Below are 21565 nucleotides of genomic sequence, written 5' to 3'. Positions count from 1 at the left end.
TTTGTTTTTAATTTTTTAATGTTATTTATTTTTGAGAGAGAGAGAGAGAGAGAGAGAGAGAGAGAGAGAGAGAGAGAGAGATATGGAGTGTGAGCTGGGGAGGGACAGAGAGAGAGGGAGACACAGAATGAGAAGCAGGCTCCAGGCTCTGAGCTGTCAGCAGAGAGCCCGATGTGGGGCTCAAACCCACAAACCGTGAGATCATGACCTGAGCCAAAGTCGGATGCTTAACCAACTGAGCCACCCAGGCACCCCAACCTCAGTATTTTTGTCCATTGTTTTTACCACTACCCAAATAATGTTAAAAGCTGGTCAGCCTTTTTCTTAATACTCTTACTTGCAGGAATCTAGTATTAGGGAATACATTTCTTGAGGAGCATGAATGTAAGACGACATGCCTGCAATATTTACTGTAAAATGATTTATTTGAAATGATTTTAGAGAAAAATGGACAACCTCTTGTTTGACAATACAGTAATGAATGGTTAAAGTGTAGACTTTCCACCCAACATGCCACTATGGTTATGGAAAGGGCTTGTACTAGAAGACAAATTAAAAAATAAAATAAAATTGTGTCTACTTCAATAATAACATGTAATGATAGGCATATGAATAAAGAGTAAAAGAGATGTAGCAAAACTCATCAGTGACTTGTTAGACATGAGTTAGGACTGTAATTTCATTCCTTTCTCTATATTTTCAAGTTTTATAAAACATTATATTACTTTTATAAATAAACCTTTGTATAATGAAAACCATGTGAATTGAAAGAATGGTAGAATAAATTATGGTACCACCTTATGATGAAAGATTTTCAGCCGTAAAAAGTCATATTTTTAAAAAGTAAATATTGCCATATTATGCTCCCCATAATATGGGAGCAGTATATAAAGTAGTATATATATATATGTGTGTGAGGGGGAGTGTGATGCAAATATTGAGTATTTTGTGTTAAAAAAAGACTCAGAAAGCAAGCACACAAAATATTAAGAGTGACTTGGGACTAGTGGTGATTTTTATTTTTTCTTTCTGTGTTTTTAATGAACAGGAAAAAAAAAAGAAGCCTTTCAACAATATGGCCAGTAAAGAATAAAATATTTATTTTGTGAGTGTGAGGTGGAGAGATGCTAATGGGGCACATTTTAGTCCTGTGTAAGCAAGTGATTTTGATTGACAGTGTCCAGACCCTAGTGGGTAAATAATCTATTCCTTAGATTTAACTGGGCCATTTGGAAATTACACTGACCTTCTCAGTTTCAGTATGATGACATTGTAGGTGAATAAAATGTTTAGTGTTCTTCCACATATATTTTACTTACCCTTAGGAAGTGTCTTGCCAACAGGATTTGGCTTGTGAATTAAACGCTCTTTTTAAAAATATGAACAAAAATAGAAATTTTGAGTGTGAGGACTTGAGTTCAGCATATAAAATGCCGCTTATACAACATTTAGCAAATCACTTGTTTCTTGATTCCCTCATCTGTAAAAATAAAGATAACAATAATTAAACTTATTTTACCAAGTTGTGAGAATTAAGAGAGAAAATATATATGAACATGTTTAGGGCCAAACAAATGTTAGGTTATCGTTATGTGATTGCTTATTATTTCTTATTTAATCATTTTCATTACACCAATATGCCATGAAAACTTAAAATCATACAAGCAGAAACCAAAACCTATAAATTTTATTAGTATTTGTTAGTCTTTTTAATTTATCAATCTCTTTACTAAAAGCACTATGGAGTATGATCTTAATAAGTACCTATTCTAAGCATTCCTTTAGGAATAAAGGTAAAAATAAAAAGTCATCATGAGAAAAATAAAATCGATTAAATGGACAAGGTTTTTTACAGTGGCAGTTTTCTCAAGATGGTTTTAATTTGAAATAATTATCATAAGTAAAGCCATAAAAATGAAAATGCTCAGTAATAATGTTAATGCTCAAATATTATGAAGTCCTTTGACTTCATATGGCATTATAAGCAGCAGATTTAATACACTTGGTAGACTATTCAACTGGTAAAGTGTTTTATAGTTCATAAAATCAAATATGCTGAAAGTAATCTCAAGATCGTTTATTATTCTCTCACAACTCAGCACTTAAACCGTAGAAAAGAATTGGTGGTCTACATTTGGTTGGGTTGGTATTAATATAAGATATTGGATGTAGGGTGTATGTTCTGGTAATACAAATATGCAAAAGTTCAAAACTTCATTGTTTCATTAGGAGATTTTAAAGGTTCAGTAGTTATAATAGCTGAAAATGAGATGGTCTTTTCATCATAATGAGCAACTTGAGTTGACTTGTCCCCAGTGATCTAAATACTTATGTCAGGATCATGTGTCTGTTTTTCCTCCTCTTCCTCAACTTTTCCCTCTCCTTCTTCACTAGCATGTAAGCTTCTTGGGTTAGAAATTACTTTTTACTTGCAAATGCAACCCAGGGCCTATCAAACATTCCTGATATATACTGGACAATCAGTAAACATTTGTAGAATGGATGTCAAACTGAACATATGTGACACTCACATAAGGATATGCGGGTTTACACAGAACCAGTCCCAATAGTTGAAGAAAAAAGTTCCCCGGAAGCAAATCAATTTATTATTTTCCCCTAGCCTTTTTGGTTAGGTTTAAACTTTATTTGATGTTTCACAAAAGTTCTTAGGATCTTCATTAAAGTTTAATGTGAATTTTTTAGTAATGAACCAACTCTTAACCAAAATATAACAGGCTAATACCCCAAATAAAGCTAAGTAATTACCTAAAAAACAAATCTTGATGGAGAGCCCCAGTTGATGGGTCATGGATGAGACATAGCAGTGGATATTTATTGGGTACTATATAAGGCACTGTGTTGACAATGGAAGAGAAAAGGAAAAACTATAATCAGTTCTCCAAAGGAATTTGTACTTGAATTGAGAAGTTACTTACATGTAAATAAATTAATGATGTAAGATAAAGATACATTGTCTATATTACATGAAGGAAACACAATGCATTTTGTTGGAGCTTTTATAAAGAAAAAAAAATCTTAAAGAAAAATTATAAAATAAGACATCATGGTCCAGGTTCTAGGAAAACCATGGATTTTGTACTTTGAGGACATGATGGAGGAGATTAGATTCATCTCTGAAAGTGGAGAATCAGGGTCAGGCAGAAAGAGCCAGAGAAGGCATTTATGTTGGGGCTGTAATTAAACTTTGAAGATAGTAAGAAACCAAAGGGTTTGTTAAAAGACAATTTTACCAAAAAAGTAAAATTATGAAATCATGACTCTTCTACAAATATGAAATGAAATCATGGCAAATGAGTTTATTTAACTCTTTAGTTAATGAGAGAATGAATAAAATGTTACTGAGGCTTAAAGGAGAAAAGAACCACATATAGGTAGGCACTAGAGTTCTGGCATGCATTTAAATTAGATGCAAAACTGGTTTCTTCCATTGTGGAGGAAGGAAATAAGTTGAAACTCCCCCAGACAACATTTATTTGCAAGTCTATGAACAAGACTCATTTGCATTGCTATCAGTTGTCTACAACACAGAGAGTTAAAGTGGTAGCACAGCTATTTATTCATTTTTATTTAGCTTTTATTTTGAGCATAAAATCTTCGTTAATGTTTTATTTATTTTTGAGAGAGTGCAAGCAAAGTTGGGGCGGAGAGAGGGTCACAGAGGATCTGAAGCAGGCTCTTTGCCGACAGCAGTGAACCCAATGTAGGGCTTGAACTCACGAACCATGAGATCGTGACCTGAGCCAATGTCTGACTGTCAACTGACTGAGCCACCCAGGTGCCCCCATAAAATGGTTTTAAATCAGGCCTTGTGTCACGGCAGATGTAGTGTGTAGGGATGCAAATGTCCTGCTCCTGATCCAAGATGCCTGTAACCACTTCCAGCCTTTAGATTTGCATTGTAATGAGACAAAAGAAAGGAAGAGAGAGCAGGTAATTTCCCTTTAGTAGACACTAGAATTTGAACATACTCTTTCTGTCCATTTCCTTGGGCCAGAATTTTGTGGATGATTATAACTAGCTCTAGGATTCAAAAAGAGAACCAGATAAGGCATAGACTTTTGGAAGTTTCAAAGTAAACTTCTAATCCACTCAAGGTCAGAAAACAAACTAGAGTAGAAGTTATGAAATATATGGATGTGAATCACAATAGTAACACTGTGTTATAAAATGTGTGTGATACAGCAAAAGTAGTATTTATGGGGCGACTTCATGGCTCACATCTTTAATTAGAAAAGAAGGATGAAAATAATGAGCTTAGCACCCAGCATAAGAAATTAAAAGGATGGCACAAAAACCTAAAAAAAAAAAAAAAAAAAAAAAAAAAAGAAAGAAAAAAGAAAAAGAAAGGAAAAAATAGAGAAATGATTATAATTAATAGAAAGCAAACTTGCAATATGCAAGCCCAGTAAAGATGGTTGTTTAAAAAGAAAAAAACAACCAATACCCAGCATGACTGATGGAGAAAAAAAAAAAGAGAGTAGATACAAAGGAATAATATTAGGAATGAAAAAGTGGATATTACTATAGCTATTTGAGAATTTAACCACATACCAGAGTATTGTGAATAATTTTGCAATCATATATTAGGAGAAATAACTAAATTCCCAGAAAAAAAATAATTTTCCAGAGTTAAGAAGAAATAACATGAATAGTGCCATAAGTAAATCTTTAAAAATAATAAAAAGTTTCATCAACAATTTTTAATCAATTAAGAATTTCTCCAGAAAGGGGCCACCAAGCCCAAATAATTTTTTTAGAGAAGTTCTACCAAATATTATGGGAACAGATGATTTTAATTTTACAAAAACTCTTCCAGAAACTAGAAGAAGAGGGAACATGCCAAACTCATTATGAGTTGGCATAACCTTGGAGACAAAACCAGACATAGAAAGTATAAATAAGGGAAATTAAGGGACTTTTCACGCATTAACATGGATGCAAAAATATTATACACAAAATATTAGCAAAATAAATCCAGGAATGTATTCAAAGGAGAATTCATCATGAACAAACTGGGTTTATTCCAGGAATCCAGAGTTGGTTTAATATTAGGAAATCAATCAATGTAATTCACCATATGACAGATTAAGGAGAAATAAATTTAATAAGATCATCTCAGTGGATGAATAAGAAGCATTTATTCTCATATCATTATCAAAACCTGTTTAGCAAACTTAGAAGGGAATTTACTTAATCTGAGTCATGTAAAAAAAAAATCAATGACAGACATTATCTTAGCGTTTTGAAAGTCCTCATTTAAGACCAGGAACAAGGAAAGGATGCCCCATTCCACAGCTTCTGTTAGATACTATACATGCAGTCCTAACCAAAGCAGTTAAACAGTTGTTATTTGCAAATAGTGTTGCTGTCTAAAAAGTTCTAGGAATTCATAGTTAAGAAAAATAGAGTTTATGAAAGTCCGTTCTCTTTCTAACTCCAGCAGCAAGTACTAAGAAAATGTAACTAAAAGTGTACCAGTACAAAAGGAACAACAAATACAAAATACATAGAAAAAAATCAAACAACAACAACAAAAATGCAAGTTCTTCACAGAGAAGATACTCCGGAATAGCCAAGATAGTTCTGAAGATGAGCAAGTTGGGGGTAGTTTTCGCACTATATATGAAATCTTATTAAAGCTATGAAAATTCAGGTAGTGTAGTCTTGGCACAGGAATATAAAAATAGGCCAGTGTAATCAAATATACGACCCATAGGCATAAATACGTGTACATGGAAATGTGATGTCTGGTACAACTGGCATCCCTGATCAGGGAAATAAGGAGGGACTTTTCAATTGCTGGTCTAGAAAAAAAGAAATTGAACCTCTATCTCAGATGCAAAACTTTAAAACAAAGTGTAGTTTAATATCTTCATGATCTTGGAACTTTGAAGGATTTCGGCGGGGGCGGGAGAGGGGGATGACACTGAAAACACAGATCCTAAAAGATGTGACTGATGTGACCACGCTAAAATTAAGAACTGCTATAAGTCAAAAGACAACATAAAAATAGTGAAAAGAAAAGCCACACTTAAAATATATTTGTGGCAAAATATATAGCCGAGTAGCAATTTGTATCCAAATCAATTTGTATCCAAATCTTATTGCCAACAAAGCAATTAGAAAAAAATAACCTAGATTTCAAAAATAAAAAAAGAAAAGTAAAAGAGGGTAAAAGATATGAGCAAGCATTTCAGTTGAAAAAGAAATATGTGAATATATTCAGCTTCATTAGTAAACAGGGAAATGCTAATTGAAATCACAAAGAATTGTCAATTTTCTTCAAACTGTGTGTATATATTTTATATACTCTTTTGTATCTGACACATTTCGCCAAAAAAAAAAAAAAAAAAAAAGAATGGGAACATGTTAACAGAACTTTTTTTTTTTTTTAATTTTATGACAAAATGATTAATGCTGACCCTGAGGGTAATGTTCAGAGATAGCTGGTGAGTTAGTCTCCAGACTGGAGTAAAATAACCCCTAGGAGTAGGCAGAGATTTTCCAAGGGGTCTTCAGACACAGATAGTTTTAAGAGAATCGATTTTTACATCCTCAGCTTCTACATGCATTTCAAGCAGAGTCCTAAAATGACCCTGCCTGAGGAGGCCACCGTACTTTTCCTAATCAACCTCCTCTCCCTTTACAAAAGAAAGGCCTATTCTTCACCCACCCAAGGTTCCATGATGCCAGATTCCCCTAGACACTTCAAGGTGCCAAACAAGGGGCAATTTATGATTTTGATGCCTTCGAGGCCTCCTCTAATCAAGTCACTAAGGTAAGGCTTCTCTTGTCCTTGTTAGTCATACATATATTTTTGATAAGATGGTTTTATTAGATATATGTGGTATTGGGAATATATATTCTGAAATTGATGTATATTGTTGATAGATGTTGCGGAGGAATAATGACAATTTTATTTAATGACCTCACCTCTTTTACCCCCCTACTATAATCAGGAACAAATGTATAGCTCCTGAGAACAAAACTGAGGGTTGGAAAGAAGTAATTGAAAGTGTCTTCTTTTATTCAGGTGACAAACTTTGGCCTGGCTCCATGCCTTATTTATCTGTCTTAGAATTATAATTCAAAAAGTGGTTGTCACAGAGCATATTAACACATTTATAGAACTGAAAAATCAAGTCTGACTTTTTTCTGCCAGAAAGTTAGCCTGATTTGGCTGATTGGTTTGACATAAGGACTAGCTTTGCCAATCTGCAACTCTAGGGTTTTAATGAAAATATATTTAATGCTAATATAAAAGTATTTTTTTAAGTTTATTTTTGAGAGAGGGAGAGCATGCATGTGTGCAAGTACATAAGCAGGGGGTGGGGGGGTCGGGGGTGGGTCGGAGGGCGCAGAGAGGGAGAGAGAGAGAGAAAGAGAGAGAGAGGGAAAGAGAGGGAAAGAATCCTAAGCAGGCTCTGTGTCATCAGCACAGACCCTGACGCTGGGCTCGAACTCACGAACCATGAGATCATGACCTGAGCTGAAATCAAGAGTCAGATGCTTAACCTACTGAGCCACCCAGGCACCCCTAAAACAAAAGTGTTAAAAATGTATACTGAGAGAATGGTATTAACATTAATATTTTTAGTTTTCTTCATACTTCCTTCATATGTAGAATTCAGCAAAATGCCTCTAAGTGAAAAAAAAAACAGTTGTAGTCATTTGATAAGTCTTGGTAAATAAAGCCTCTTTCATATACCTTCCAAAACAGAAAGTGAGTGACTTTAATAACTACATTATAGTCCTTTGGCAAGTCAAGTAGTTTCTAATTCTTTGCTTTCAACAAAACTGAAAGAGGACCTAATCAAGCTGATAGATCATTAAAATTAATTTTTGATGACAGATCACTATGCAATATTTGCCATAAAACTAGGAAGGCAACTGAGTGACATTGTTATAACAAAACCATTTTCATTCTCATGTACTGTTACATGTGAACAAGATTTCTCAGTGATTAAATCTACAGAAACAAACAAAAAAGAAATAGAAGTGAAATGGATCCCTGTCTTATTCAAGCAAAAGTTAGCACTTACTTATGGATGCATGAACTAATTGAGTACAAGAGAAAAGTAGGCAGTATCCATCTATTAAGGGATATACTTTTGGAAGCTTTGGAGTCCTTATACATTTTACATTAATATTTCTTCTCAAAAACTTTGATATACCTAATATTAGTTATAATGAGAATTCAGGCAATAAAAGTATATAACACTTAAAGCATTATGGTCACAGGGCATTTTAAAAATCAGTTTTCTCTAAATATACATTTTTTTTTATTTTTTTTTCAACGTTTATTTATTTTTGGGACAGAGAGAGACAGAGCATGAATGGGGGAGGGGCAGAGAGAGAGGGAGACACAGAATCGGAAACAGGCTCCAGGCTCTGAGCCATCAGCCCAGAGCCTGACGCGGGGCTCGAACTCACGGACCGCGAGATTGTGACCTGGCTGAAGTCGGACGCTTAACCGACTGCGCCACCCAGGCGCCCCGACTAAATATACATTTTTGTTACAGACAAGGATGAAGTATGATAGGATAACCAATACAAAAGACTTCCAAACATAAGTAGATTTTATATTAGGAGAAAACTCTGTTGGGGAAAATAGATGGGAAATAAATTCAGAGGGCAAAGGAACAATATAAAATGTCTGTCTTCTAAAGAGGATCTAATTTAGTTATTCTGTCTGTGGGTAAATGGTGGTAACAAATTACTGAAGTATTTAAAGTTTGCTGGATACGTTTATGTGAGTAATATAAGAGTTTTATTTGAAAATGTCAGTATTTACAATATTCCAGAAATTTCATCCTCTGCAACTACCTAAATTTATGATGAAAACATTTGGAAAACCTTGAAATGTGTATGGGGGAGGGTGGGGAGGGATAAGGTAGACACATAGTTTAATAAATTATTTCGAGAGTATTTACTCAAAATTTTGAAAATCATTGACTTAGAGCAAATGTGTAATTATGTAGCTATAATTTCTCAGTGTTTAATCAGCTTCTCAAATCCAAGTGACCTAAAACAATCCAATGTCCCTTGTTTTCAATGTATACTTAAAGAGATGATATAACTTACAGGATAAATCCTAATATGTAGCAATATGGAGAAATATATACATAAATTTACCTATATTGGGAAAAATTATAAAACGCTGGGAAACTCTTAGAAATATAGGTTTTATTTAAAAAGAAAAAAGAAAACTGTTGGATCCTTTAGCACACCCCTAAAGGATTCATTCAGGTAATATTAGTGGTGACAGATTTGAACCATGCACACCAGTTGATCTTCAAGAGTACAAGAGAATGCCAGTATGTCTCCGTGGAAATTACCAAGTAATGCTATATTCTCTCCCTTCACACATCTGCCAAAACAGTAGACAATTGCCATTGGAGTTTTTATTTTTAATTCTTTCCATCCCACCTGGAGCCAGCACTGGTTGTACTTCATCCTACTACATGTGTGATCCACTCTTCAAGCACTTAGGTTGTTGAAGAAGCACCATTGTTCTTTGTTAGAACACCAAATTCAGCTCTACGCCACTTAGGAATATATGGTGCCAATAGAGTTAACGTACTCACTGAAGTGTCCTGGTTAAGCTCAGGAAGTAACTGACTTGAGTATGTAAATCTGGCCAAATAACTGTTAATTATTTGCAGTGCTTCTTCTAAGTATTTGTAAGAATCTTAAAGCTAAGTAAAACTTGCCTTTATCTCTTTATAAAGCCAGAACTTGCTGTTTCAAAACCAAAGATCAAGCTAGGTTCATTTTTGGTTTTGCCAAGACTATGAGCCTCTCATTGAAGTTGCCTGAAAGGTTTAGTCAAATTGGCTTTACACCAAATAAAACGCAGTGTGCTCTGTACAGTTTTGACCCAGAATCAGGTGAATCTCAGCAGTTTTGGCTGAGCTACATTGTAAAATTTTGGATTTGTTCAAACTTGACACTTCCTGGGAACCCATTCAAACTGAAACCGGAAAAAGGTTTTGCACAAACCCTGTCCTAGCCCGTTCTGCCAAGTTTCCCACTGCTCTAATGTTAGTCTACCTTCTGTATATTCGCATTGAGGGCAAACGGAAATATCCTCATGAATCTCTCATGAGGGATCTTGGTTGAAACAATCTAGACATTCTCCTTTCGCCACCTTGTCCCAAAATACAGAGCCTGTTTTCTGCATTAGTCAGTATTAAAATATGTACGTTTTCCAATAATGGGGTCATCTTCAAAGGGTTAAATTTCTAAAACATGTCTGTATTTAAGGTCAAAGGAAGAAAATGCTACTCAAACAAATAGGCTGTTTATTAAGAGTTGCAACCTTGTGGCAAAAGGTGATGACCAATTTAAAAATGTAAGACTTCCTTCAGCCTGCAAAAACGGTTTCTTACAGCCCTGTCAAATTTCTCATAAACACGGTGACATAGGGAAAGTGTCATTGAGAAATTATATAATGAATGCAGCTTCACCAGCAGATGAATTTAATATTATCAAATTGCTCAGTGTTTGGAGGTCAGACTGACAGCTTCATATTTGATGCTGATAAGTAGTCATACTGCCTAACTGCCTTGCTAGGCAATGTGTTTCATAGCCCCACTCTAAATACTATCAATAACATAGTGCATCCTCAGGAAGAAGCTCTTGCTTTATATAGAGAAGATAATATGAGTGTATATTACAAAACACGATGGAAGTAGCTTTCTGAAAAAATATAATACATTTAAGAAATGCTTTCTGTTTTCTTCAAGAGAGCGCATATGGGTAAAATCTCTGAGTAGTAGTGTATTAAGTTTTGTTGTTGTTTTTTTTTTTTTAAAGATCCTACCTTAACTATAAAACAAAATATTTGTATTATACCCTTAATATGTAGTTGGTGGGAGTAGTATATCTTACATGTTTGAAGTAGCCTTTAAATAAAAAGCTGATTTGGGGGATTTTTATTTTGTGCATCTAATTTTAACAAATTACAGACAAGTTTTAGCTGAAAATTATTATATGCCTAGTTTAAATGATGATGATATGGTAAAAATAGTATCTGATTCAGAGTCAGAAAAGCTAGGTTCTGGTCATATCTCTATCATGGCCAGGCATGTGAGCCTGGACAATGTGTTTAACCTCTCTCATTTTTAATTTTCTTTTTTTTTTTTTTAATGATTGGGCTAGGCTAGGTGATATCTAGAAGCTCCCCTCCCTAATAGGTTCTGGTCTAATCTAAAAGGAATTAAAATTCTGGCCTTCAAAATTTCTGACCTACCAATAGTTGCTATCAAACAATTTACTTCACTCAATCATAGGATATTATATAACAGCTACTTGTTGCATCCCTACCGTGTCTCTGTAATTTCCTATGGAGATAGCAGATTAAGTCCCTGCTGCCATTTTAGATAACATTCCACCTGGAAGGAGTCTTAGAGATCCTTTTGAAAACCCCTCACCCTGCAAGCCAGAGAAGTTGATGAGTTGCCAAGTGTGGCAAAACTAGGGCTAGAATTCAGGTGTCCTGATCAGTGACACAGTGTTCTTTCCATTCCTCATACTCCTCTTGTGACTCGTAAGAGCAATGAAGACATGAGTAAGGAACACTTGACAAGTGTCTAGTGAATGTGCAGAATGAAAAAGAAGGAAATCAACAGCTAGATCCCGTGTCTTTCTTGAGCAGGGCAAGAAGTGGACTTATACATAGGACATTGACATTCCTGGACCATATGTAGGATTGTCAGAATATGCCCTCAACTTATTGGTAAATAGAGTTTTATAAAGCACCTTTGAACTAGTTTTCTTCCTTTTGAATCTTGAAGAAAAAAGTCAGCATGCCTCGTTTGCATTACTAGTTCTGTCTTGAGCTTGCTCAGTGATGCTCAGTGCCTCAGTGGATCTGTTTTATTTTATGCATCCACATACCAACTCTAATTCTACTTACACAAGTGTTTATAAAGTTTATTTAGGGCTTTTAACAAACTTTGATCTCAGATGAAAGGCTGGAGAGAGCATAAATTGTCACTATTAGCACTATTAATATAAGTATCCAAAGTGGTCTTATGTTAATTATTTAACATTAGTGAATGATTTCAACCTATCATTGCCCCCAATTACATTATATTTGAACATCAAACGGTAAAAGGCCAAACCATCAAAATAGCCCTTCCCTCATTATTCTCTTTAGGCTCTCTGTTCCTAATTATTTTTGCATGGCTGGTGTTACGTAAATGGTTTTCTGAAGCTTTTTCAGTGCTTTTCACTACTATCATCTCACCGTCTACCTATCCACAGCAAAAGCCAGTGAGACATATCCTTGACTTGTCATCAGACATGAACCAGATTGTCTAAAACACATTAAATAGAAACTCACTGACAAAACACCTGGAGTCAATGAAGTACTCCCTTTACATCTTTTCAGAGAACTTCCTGTTTTCATCCCTTGCATTTCTCTATTATTTCTAACTCAGAATTTGTTTTGTTCTGTAATACCTCAAAAGTCCTCATTACACATTAGTTTTCCTTGAAGAAGAGTGTATTTGCAGGTGAGTGAGAGGGAAAGGCAAAAGGCAGGTGACCTCCAAATGTCTTAGAGAATGATTAGGATTTGGTAGACTGGGAGTTAGAAGATCTAGTTGTGAGCCCTGGCTCTATCACAGCGACAACTCACTTCACTCCTCTGAGCCTAATTTCTATTATCTATAAAGTGAGCCCAATTATTGGCCTGGCTTGTCTCACTGTTTTGTTGAGAAGAGCAAATGAGATAATCGATGGGAAAGTCCTTTTCTCATTTTTAAAAATATTCCTCCATTACGTGTGTGTTACTTTCACCAGTCACAGAAGCAGGATATATATGGACTGGAAAGTTTGGGCTCATTAATCAGGACATTCGAATTTTTGTCTGAGTTTCACCACACAGGTTATATGTCTAAGTACTCTATATCATATGAAGTTTACCTCCAAAATTCAATTCAATTGTGTCAAATTTTGGCTCTGAGACATGTGGGTTTACAGATCTTACTTAATAATCCTAACAATTTTAGTTCAACATGCTCCCACCCCCAGATTTGGTTGACCTGGGGTAAGACTCAGTATTTTTTACAGCTCCCCCAGATGATTCTAATTTGAAGTCATGTTTGAGAATCCCTGATTTGGGTCATTGTCAACATGACCTTTAAGAATATGCCTTATGGTTCATCCCCTCCAGCCTGGAGCTACTCTCCCTTCATGTCTATTGGAGTTTGTTCTATTCATTTCCACTGAATTAATTCCATACCTTTTCTACTATAGTATCATATATTCTGTCTCCAGTATTTCTTCTTTCTAATCTACCAAAACCGTTGTAAGATTCTTTCTCAGGCATTGTGTTCGTTAATTTTCAAGTATCTTACTGAAATTTAAATTTGTCAGACTTAACGTGAAGGGCAAATTTATCCAGTCATGAATTTGCCAAATGACTAATTCTCTTATTTTAACAAATTGTAACAAACTGGCCAATGGAAAAAAAAAAACATTTTTGGAAACTATATGAACAGTTACAAAAGAAATAAGTTGCTTTGTAAATCAACATATTGGGAAAATTGGCTTTTTAATCCGTTTGCTTTTGGCATCTTGACTAAGGTTATATAAACTACCTGCCTTCCTCATTTCTTCTTGTTTCTCCTTTTACTACCTTTGTATTAATCCCCTTTGTAGCATCACATTCATTACCTTTGAATCGTTTCTCCATTCAGCATGTGACAACCAGATAGATACTCCATGTGAAGGATTGAGTGTGAAACATGTCTTCTTACAAGGCAGTGTTGTGCAAGTGGTTCGTGAATTATCACACTTCCCATCAGACCACCTAGAAGCAGTTCAGGAAGGCTCAAAGGGAAGAGAAATTAGGCACTACATGGTTGAAGAGGATTCTGAGAGGTGGTATAATCTTCAGTATATCATCAGGGTTAGTTGGACCCAATCTTGAGTTTCAGTTCCTTTGGTAAGGATTGGTTTTTTTTTTTTACTTTTATTCTTTCTTAAATATCGTCCAAAGAATAAAGAGAAAGTTTCCTCATTTTTAAAAGGGAAAACACTGATTCTGTCTTGCAAATACCATATGGATCTATTGAACCATGTTATAAATCTGAGATACATAATGGATCTTGGTGAGCTTATTTTCGTGAAGCATTTTCCTACTTCATCATCCTTGGAATTATTTTATATGTTATCGATCAATCGTTCCCAGCTATGCTAGAAAAAAACTAAAATAGTATGAAAGTGGAGGGATAATGGAATCACACAGAAGGATTTGTAGTAAGTGAACTAAGTCATTACTATTATATAATATTTCAGTTTTCTTACTGTGCTGTCCAAAGTCTATCAAGAAATGAAGAGATTTTACCCTAGTTGCACTTTACCAAGTTAGTCTGACACACTCTGATGGATGGTAGAAGACATGAGACAAAAGACTTTGTTACTCATGGCACAGTGGGCTCCATGAGCTACATACATGTTTGCAACTTCTCTTTGCCTCTGAGGTCTCACAGGGACAATATGGACATAGGTCTAGGTGGACATTGCACATGCAGTGAATCTGTGTTATAGCTAAGGAACCCTGAGGTTACGCAACCCCCAATCTTTATAAAAAAGAGCTACAAGAAATGCTACACAACCTTTGTCCCAGGGAAACGCTACATCTATTTGCTTTACAAAAATCCTTGAAAAGGTAGGATAAAAGCTATCATAAGACATTGTAGCAGTGCCATGGAGAAGTTCCTCCCAAATGTTATATTATCTTTCAAGAAGAAGCTTTGTAGGGTTTTCTTATTATTACTTTTATTGAATGCAGGTTGAGAATTCAGAATCTCTCATTTCTCTCATAATGACAAAGAGAAGGAAACTGACAGAGGAAGACATTTCAGTTATTAGATGAATCAGAAAATGAATATAAAGAGACAGCAGCACTCTAGAAACTAGTGATGATGGTGAAATTGATTATATAAGCAAAAAACCAGATTATGTGTCTTCAAATGATAATGTCCTAGATGAATTTTCCAAACTGAAGAATCGATGAATGAAGAATGTATTTTTAAGGACAAAAAGGAAATAGGATACTCTCATCCAGTTAGTTATTCAACAAGAAGAACTTCATCGTGCAATATTTTGCAACAAGAAGCTGGACCAGCCCATTTTTCTAAAAGAATGTATTCAGTAGGCTTTCATCTGGTATTCCTGTGTATTTACTTCATATGGTTCCTAAGTGGGCAAACGTTGAAAGCAGATTGTATAAAAATGTGATTGGAAGGAGGAGATCATACAGAAAAGAAAATTTTCATTGGATTGACCATCTTAATTGATGCTTATAGATATAAAAAATGAAAAAAAATTGCAATTATGTAGTGAAAAGATAGCTTTATCAATTTAAAAAAATAGGGGCTGTCACTACTTTTAGAAGTATTGTGTTTTGAAGATGCAAGTGCAAGAATAATGAGCCAGAAGTAATGATAAACTAGAACTTGTTGGAAATATATCTGAAATTCGGAATCAATATTTATAAGATGGGTATTTTCCAGAATCATGAATGACAGTTAATCAGAAGTCCATTGTATTCATACCTTTAAAACCAGGAGAATATATAACATGCTTAAATTCTTACTAAAATTTCCAACAAAGTTATTCTTCACTGTTATCTGTTATTTAAATGTTAATGTCTGAAATTCGGAATCAATATTTATAAGATGGGTATTTTCCAGAATCATGAATGACAGTTAATCAGAAGTCCGTTGTATTCATACCTTTAAAACCAGGAGAATATATAATATGCTTAAATTCTTACTAAAATTTCCAACAAAGTTATTCTTCACTGTTAATCTGTTATTTAAATATTCTCTAGATTATTTATCAAATAAGTAAAATACTGTTTTTAAAACTTTACGTATTGGACCAGAGTAAATGGCGATGACTAATTTTTCATGTTTACTAAAGATTAAGGAGAAGTAAATTGTTGTGTTCCAAGACCTGGAAGCAAACTGCCATTCTATATTCTCGTTTGTTTGTTTGTTTGTTTGTTTGTTTGTTTTACAAATGAATTTCCTGTTCCCCTGGTGTGTAAATTGCGACTTCAAATGATATTACAGTAAATTTGATAGACCCAGGTTGACTATCACTAGGTATTTTGTTTGCATGTCCAGAAAGCTCCTTTAAGTCATTGGATTCCCTCTAAGTTTAAGAGATAGAGAACATATTTATATGTAAAGTAGTGTTCTGCATGACTTTGTGATGTACCTATGTCTGCACCTTCTTAGAAATAATATAGACCAAAGCTCTCACCTTTAGCCTCCAACTAAAGTTGGTGATGAGGATGAGGCAGGTAAAGGCAATGTAAGGCAATACAAAATACTTCAAATTTTGTCTTTCTGACTGGCACTTCTCCTGGGTATCCTGTCCTAGTATATCCCAAGAAAATGTAGGGAGCAGGAATTCTCAAAGAAAAAGTAGAATACCTTTCTCACGTAACTTGATTTATTGTCGCAACATCATTATTTCTTTTAGAATGTATCCCAGAACTCCTGGCACACCCATATTCACTTGAGAGCATTATCTCCTCTTTTACATTAGCATATTTTTAAATTACCATTGCATGTATACAGTTACTGGATGACTGAGAAGTAACTATAGGACCAAATTCAGTATGTATTTATTGGGTAGCTGTTATGTTTTAATACCAAAGAGCCCAAAAATAGTACTGTATAGTCCCTATGCTTAAAATTTCCCAGTTTAATGGTAAAAAAAAAAAAAAAAAAAAAAAAAAAGGTCTGTTAATGAGACATTACAATGTAATATACATATGTCTCGCTATTGCCCTAATAACTTATTTTCATTCAGGAACCGAAAGAATATGCTTGAACTAAATCTGGGCAGCTTCAGCAGAGTGAACTCTGATGTAGTGATGTTATGTAGTTTGATTTGCACACAGTAAGTGTTCAGTGATTCTTGTTGCCTAAAAGAAAGACATATGTCTCATCCAGTTTCTGTATAACAAATCCTCTGAAATCCTGCCTAATTTCCAGAGTATTGCATGGTTTCTGGAGTTTTTATAGCATACTTTTTTAAATGTCCAGAGTCATGTGGTTTGGGTTATTTCTGTTTTTTTGTTTTTTAAATGTGTCCAGTAGAGCCTGCGGAACTTGTTCCTTTTAGTTGAGTATGTTAAAATGAAGTCGGGGGAGGGAGCCTAAGTTCAAAATTTCAAATTGTTTTGGCAAGACCAACTCCTTTTCATACTAACCACGAGGCCACAAAGCTTCATTGTTGTCCAGTTAAATGAATGCATGGCTTTCATTTGGAAAAAAAGGAAAAAAAAAACCTTCTAGAAATTCCAGTTTCAGGAAAACAATTGGTTGTGGCAAATGTCAGATGAATTTGCTCACCGAATAATATTGTCAGCTGTTTTATGCCCACTGGCTTTCATAGCCCATCTTTTTCAGCCTGCGGCATAAAATTGAGAAACTGGTTGGCTTTAGTTAAAAATATATACTTCTGCTCACATATACCCCATCTGTGCCCTCTTACCCTTCTGTTCACCATTCAAAACATAGCTTAACAGGGCATCTCAAACATACTTAAAGTTCACCTCTAACATTAGTCATTGAGGTGAGCTATCTGCTCAAATGTATTGCTCTAACTTCAAATTATTGGTACTTTGAACTAAGTATGGCCTGGCAGTTGGGATTCCTTAAGAGATGGTTCAGTTGAGTTTTCAATGGTTTTAAAATATTCTAGATACTCTCTGCTTCTGCCTGCTTTGGCAGCAGTCAGCCAGGGAATGCTTTGTACAAGATCCAAAAGAGTGTTTCTAAGTGTTCAAAAAAGGATTAATTATGAAAGCAAACTCTAAAAGTATACGCAGGGTTGATCTCAGTTATTTTGAATTAAGTCTCAAAGCCACAATGATAAAAATAAAATACCTTGCCTGATTTCTATTTAGATCTGATCTGCCTGTCACCAGAAACTCATCCATATAGGGGATTAACTGTTCACATGCTCTTTCAAAATCCAAGTGCTGTGTGTGGAGTAATGGAAAATGATTAATTTGTTTTGTCATTCTCTTTGAGAACACAAGACATCTCTTAAAAAGAAAATAACCCTTTATTTTGAGAACAGAGAAGATTAATTATATTCACCTCACCAGTGTGCTTTTAAGTAAATTAGCCTGGACCCTACCTCAACCAGAACAATTATCTTTCCTTATCAGTGATCCACGTCAGGACCCTCTGTTCCCTGTTAAATACAGAAGAGGCAAATGTGATTGCCTGCTTTAGCGTGTCTTGAGGCCTTGGGAGGAAGGCTTTGCAGTATTCAGGGAAATGATTAGCATTTCTCGGTATCTGCCCTGTGTCAGGTTGTACCCTTCCCAGCCTGGTGTGGCTAAGCCCTTGCCGGGCTCACCCACAGGAAGCAGGGTGCTCTCCACACCACAGGCTTCCTGCTTCAGCTTATTAGGTCCACAAAAAGATCTTACTCTCATCTTCCTGTCTCTTAACTCTGTAACTTTTTTTTTAAATTTTTTTATTTTAACGTTTATTTTTTTTTTTGAGACAGAGAGAAACAGAGCATGAACGGGGGAGGGGCAGAGAGAGAGGGAGACACAGAATCGGAAGCAGGCTACAGGCTCCAAGCCATCAGCCCAGAGCCCGACGCGGGACTCGAACTCACGGACCGCGAGATCGTGACCTGAGCTGAAGTCAGACGCTTAACCGACTGAGCCACCCAGGCACCCCTGTCTATACCTTTTAACTCAACTTTATGGTACCTCATTTTTCTCCCAGTTCTATTTCTTGTTACTGTTTCTTTAATTTTGAGTCTATCTAGAAATATTCTCTACCCCTCAGAAATAGTCATTAAATTCTACCTTTACAAAGTATTTTTCTTTCCACAACATTTCTGAGTTCTAACTGTGCCTTTATTAGTCTTTGGGTTGAGAAGGGTTTTTTTCAGAAAACTGAAATATATTGTGTATGATACTAAGTACTCAGCACTAGAAATATAACGAAAAATACACTCCTGCTTTTAAGGTGTTTGCTGTCTACTAAAGGAGACAAGCAAACACACAGGAAATGATTAGACACATGACAGGAGACATGTGTGCATTGGAAGCACTGAGTATGGGTGCCTAACCCAGACTTTAGGGGAGCCTTTCACGAAATGATAACTAGTATTACCATTGGAACAACACCTAGTGTTTACTGAGTGCTTACTAGTATCCCACCCTGCTCTAGGCACTTTCCATGTGCTAATGTATTTGGTCCTTAACTATAATTCTACACATTCCTATTTATAATTGAGGAAACTGAGTGCCAATGCAGAGGAATCTGGGAACTTCCCTAGGGAAACATAGCCAGTAGGTGACTAAATCAGGATTTCATCTCAGGCAGACTGGCTCAAGAGCTCCTTCTCTGAACTGCCACATTAGAGAAGGTAGTGACCAAGCCAAGTCTTGCAGGAGAATCAGTGAGCTAATTTAAGCAGTGTGTAGAGAACATTCAGACAGATGGGCTTCATGTGCAAAGTCATGATGCCACAGAAGCTTTGTGGAGAGAAAAAGTATGGAGTAACATTCACGTAATAGAACCAGAAGCTAATTAGAAATATTTAGATGAAGGGAAATTATAAGGACAGTTACAAAGTGAAAAAAGATGAAAAGCCATTCTTTGCCTACTTTTGGAAGTATCTGTTCTAAAAAATACAAAATGATAAATACTTGGAATTTTTTGATGGGGCAAACACCTAAAAAGATAAAAATGCCCATCTTCCTGTTTTTCTTCTGCAATCATTAGTTTGGCTTTCTACTGTAAAAAAGTAAAGGTATTTCTACCCCACACATGTTCTTGGGTAGTTCTTGAGAGTTAATATTAACTCCTAAAATCCCATATGTGATTTTCTCCTTTATTTTACTTTCTCTTTATGAAACGATTTTTCATATTCGTTGCAACCTTTTAAGCTTAAAAATCAGGTCCCGGGCGCCTGGGTGGCGCAGTCGGTTGGACGTCCGACTTCAGCCAGGTCACGATCTCGCGGTCCGTGAGTTCGAGCCCCGCGTCGGGCTCTGGGCTGATGGCTGGGAGCCTGGAGCCTGTTTCCGATTCTGTGTCTCCCTCTCTCTCTGCCCCTCCCCCGTCCATGCTCTGTCTCTCTCTGTCCCAAAAATAAATAAATGTTGAAAAAAAAAATTAAAAAAAAAAATCAGGTCCCAACCTACTGTGGAAAGAAGTTAAAGCTTAAACAGCTAAAGCTATAGCCAGAAGGTCTCTTAGAGATTTTTATATCCTACTTTCCCATTTTCCTGATTGGGAAACTGAAGCCCATGGGATAAATGATTTTCCTGGATCATGCAACTGGTTATGGCAAAGCTTGGATAGAACCTTGTACCTCCTGTTTTCTAATCAGTGACCTTTGCCACTGTATCTTGCTGCTTGCTGTCTGACCTCAGACAGAAAACTACCACAATAAAAATGTTATCAGATTAATCTATATAACCTATCATCGTTATTAGAGATGATTAGAGATTATTAGAGATGTTAATGGTTAGACATCGCTATTATTACAGTCAGAAAGTATGTTTTCGAGATGTTAGTATTTTGGGTAAATCAAGAACTTTTTGTATGACACCAGTCACTTTCCAGGGATATGGTGTATTCTCTCAGTAAATTTCTCATGGCGCTCCACCTAGGTGGTGTCCATGAGTTGGGTCTCAGAGTTTCTGCTGCTCAGCAGGACTCCAGCCTGGGAGTGAGATAGATGCCTGTCTCACCTTCTCACAGCGCCCCTGTAATCCATGGATTCCACATGGGGTGAGGGATGAGCAATCTGCAAACATCAGAGGGAACTTTGGGCTGTAAGTAAGAGCACATTGCTCCTCTGCTCAAAGTCCTCAGAAGACCTTCGACCTCATTCAGAATTGAATATAAATACTGTGGCCAAAAATGCCCTCTGAGATCTTGCCCCCAAGGCATCTTTGGCCTCATCTTATTGTGTGCTCCCTCAGCTCACCTAACGCCTCACCAGTATAGAGGAGGCATTCACTAAATGTTTACAGATTGAATAAATGAATGAGAACCTTTCCATCACTGAATAAGATTCATTAGTTCATTCAAGAAGTAGTTACTGAATACCACCTCTATGGAAGCACTGGGTGAAGTGCCAGGAGGTACCGTGGTGAGTGAAGACTGATATGCCCTACCTTTGTGATGATTATTGCCTGATGTCAACATAACCATTAATCAAATAATCCCACAAATAAATATTCTGATAAGTGTTGCAGAGGAAAGGCTCAGGGTGCAATGGAGAGCTTGTGTGATGAGATCAGTAAAGGCAGGGAAGCCTTCCCTAAGGAAGTGCTAAAAAATAATAAAATTTAGCCAGTTTACTTAAGATTTGTACATTTCATTAGATGTAAATTTTACATCAAACAAAAATCCAAGTGGAGCTAAGGATATATGCATGCTGAAGTCTTTAGGGGAAAGTGTAGTGATGTATATGATTTATTTTGTAAGGCATCCAAAACATAAATTGGGTTAGTGTATGCACA

The 21565-nt window shown here is 35.8% G+C and overlaps 1 protein-coding gene across 13 annotated transcripts in view; it reads left to right on the top strand.

Annotated features, from left to right (window-relative positions):
• The window catches only part of CEP128 (centrosomal protein 128), a 401019-nt gene that overhangs the window by 340109 nt on the left and 39345 nt on the right, over positions 1–21565 (top strand). The window contains exon 23 of one of the 13 annotated variants that reach the window (XM_045060325.1): positions 1049–3688. The exons of 11 other annotated variants lie outside the window; for them this stretch is intronic. In XM_045060325.1, the coding sequence (XP_044916260.1) occupies positions 1049–1093 (45 nt within the window). In that variant the 3' untranslated portion in view covers positions 1094–3688. Of the gene's footprint in view, positions 1–1048; positions 3689–21565 lie in introns of those variants that run through there. One more of the 13 variants, XM_045060327.1, reaches the window with a different exon arrangement.

The sequence above is a fragment of the Felis catus genome, chromosome B3, assembly GCF_018350175.1.
Source record: "Felis catus isolate Fca126 chromosome B3, F.catus_Fca126_mat1.0, whole genome shotgun sequence".
NCBI lineage: Eukaryota > Metazoa > Chordata > Mammalia > Carnivora > Felidae > Felis > Felis catus.
This window is presented reverse-complemented; position numbering and strand designations above follow the sequence as displayed.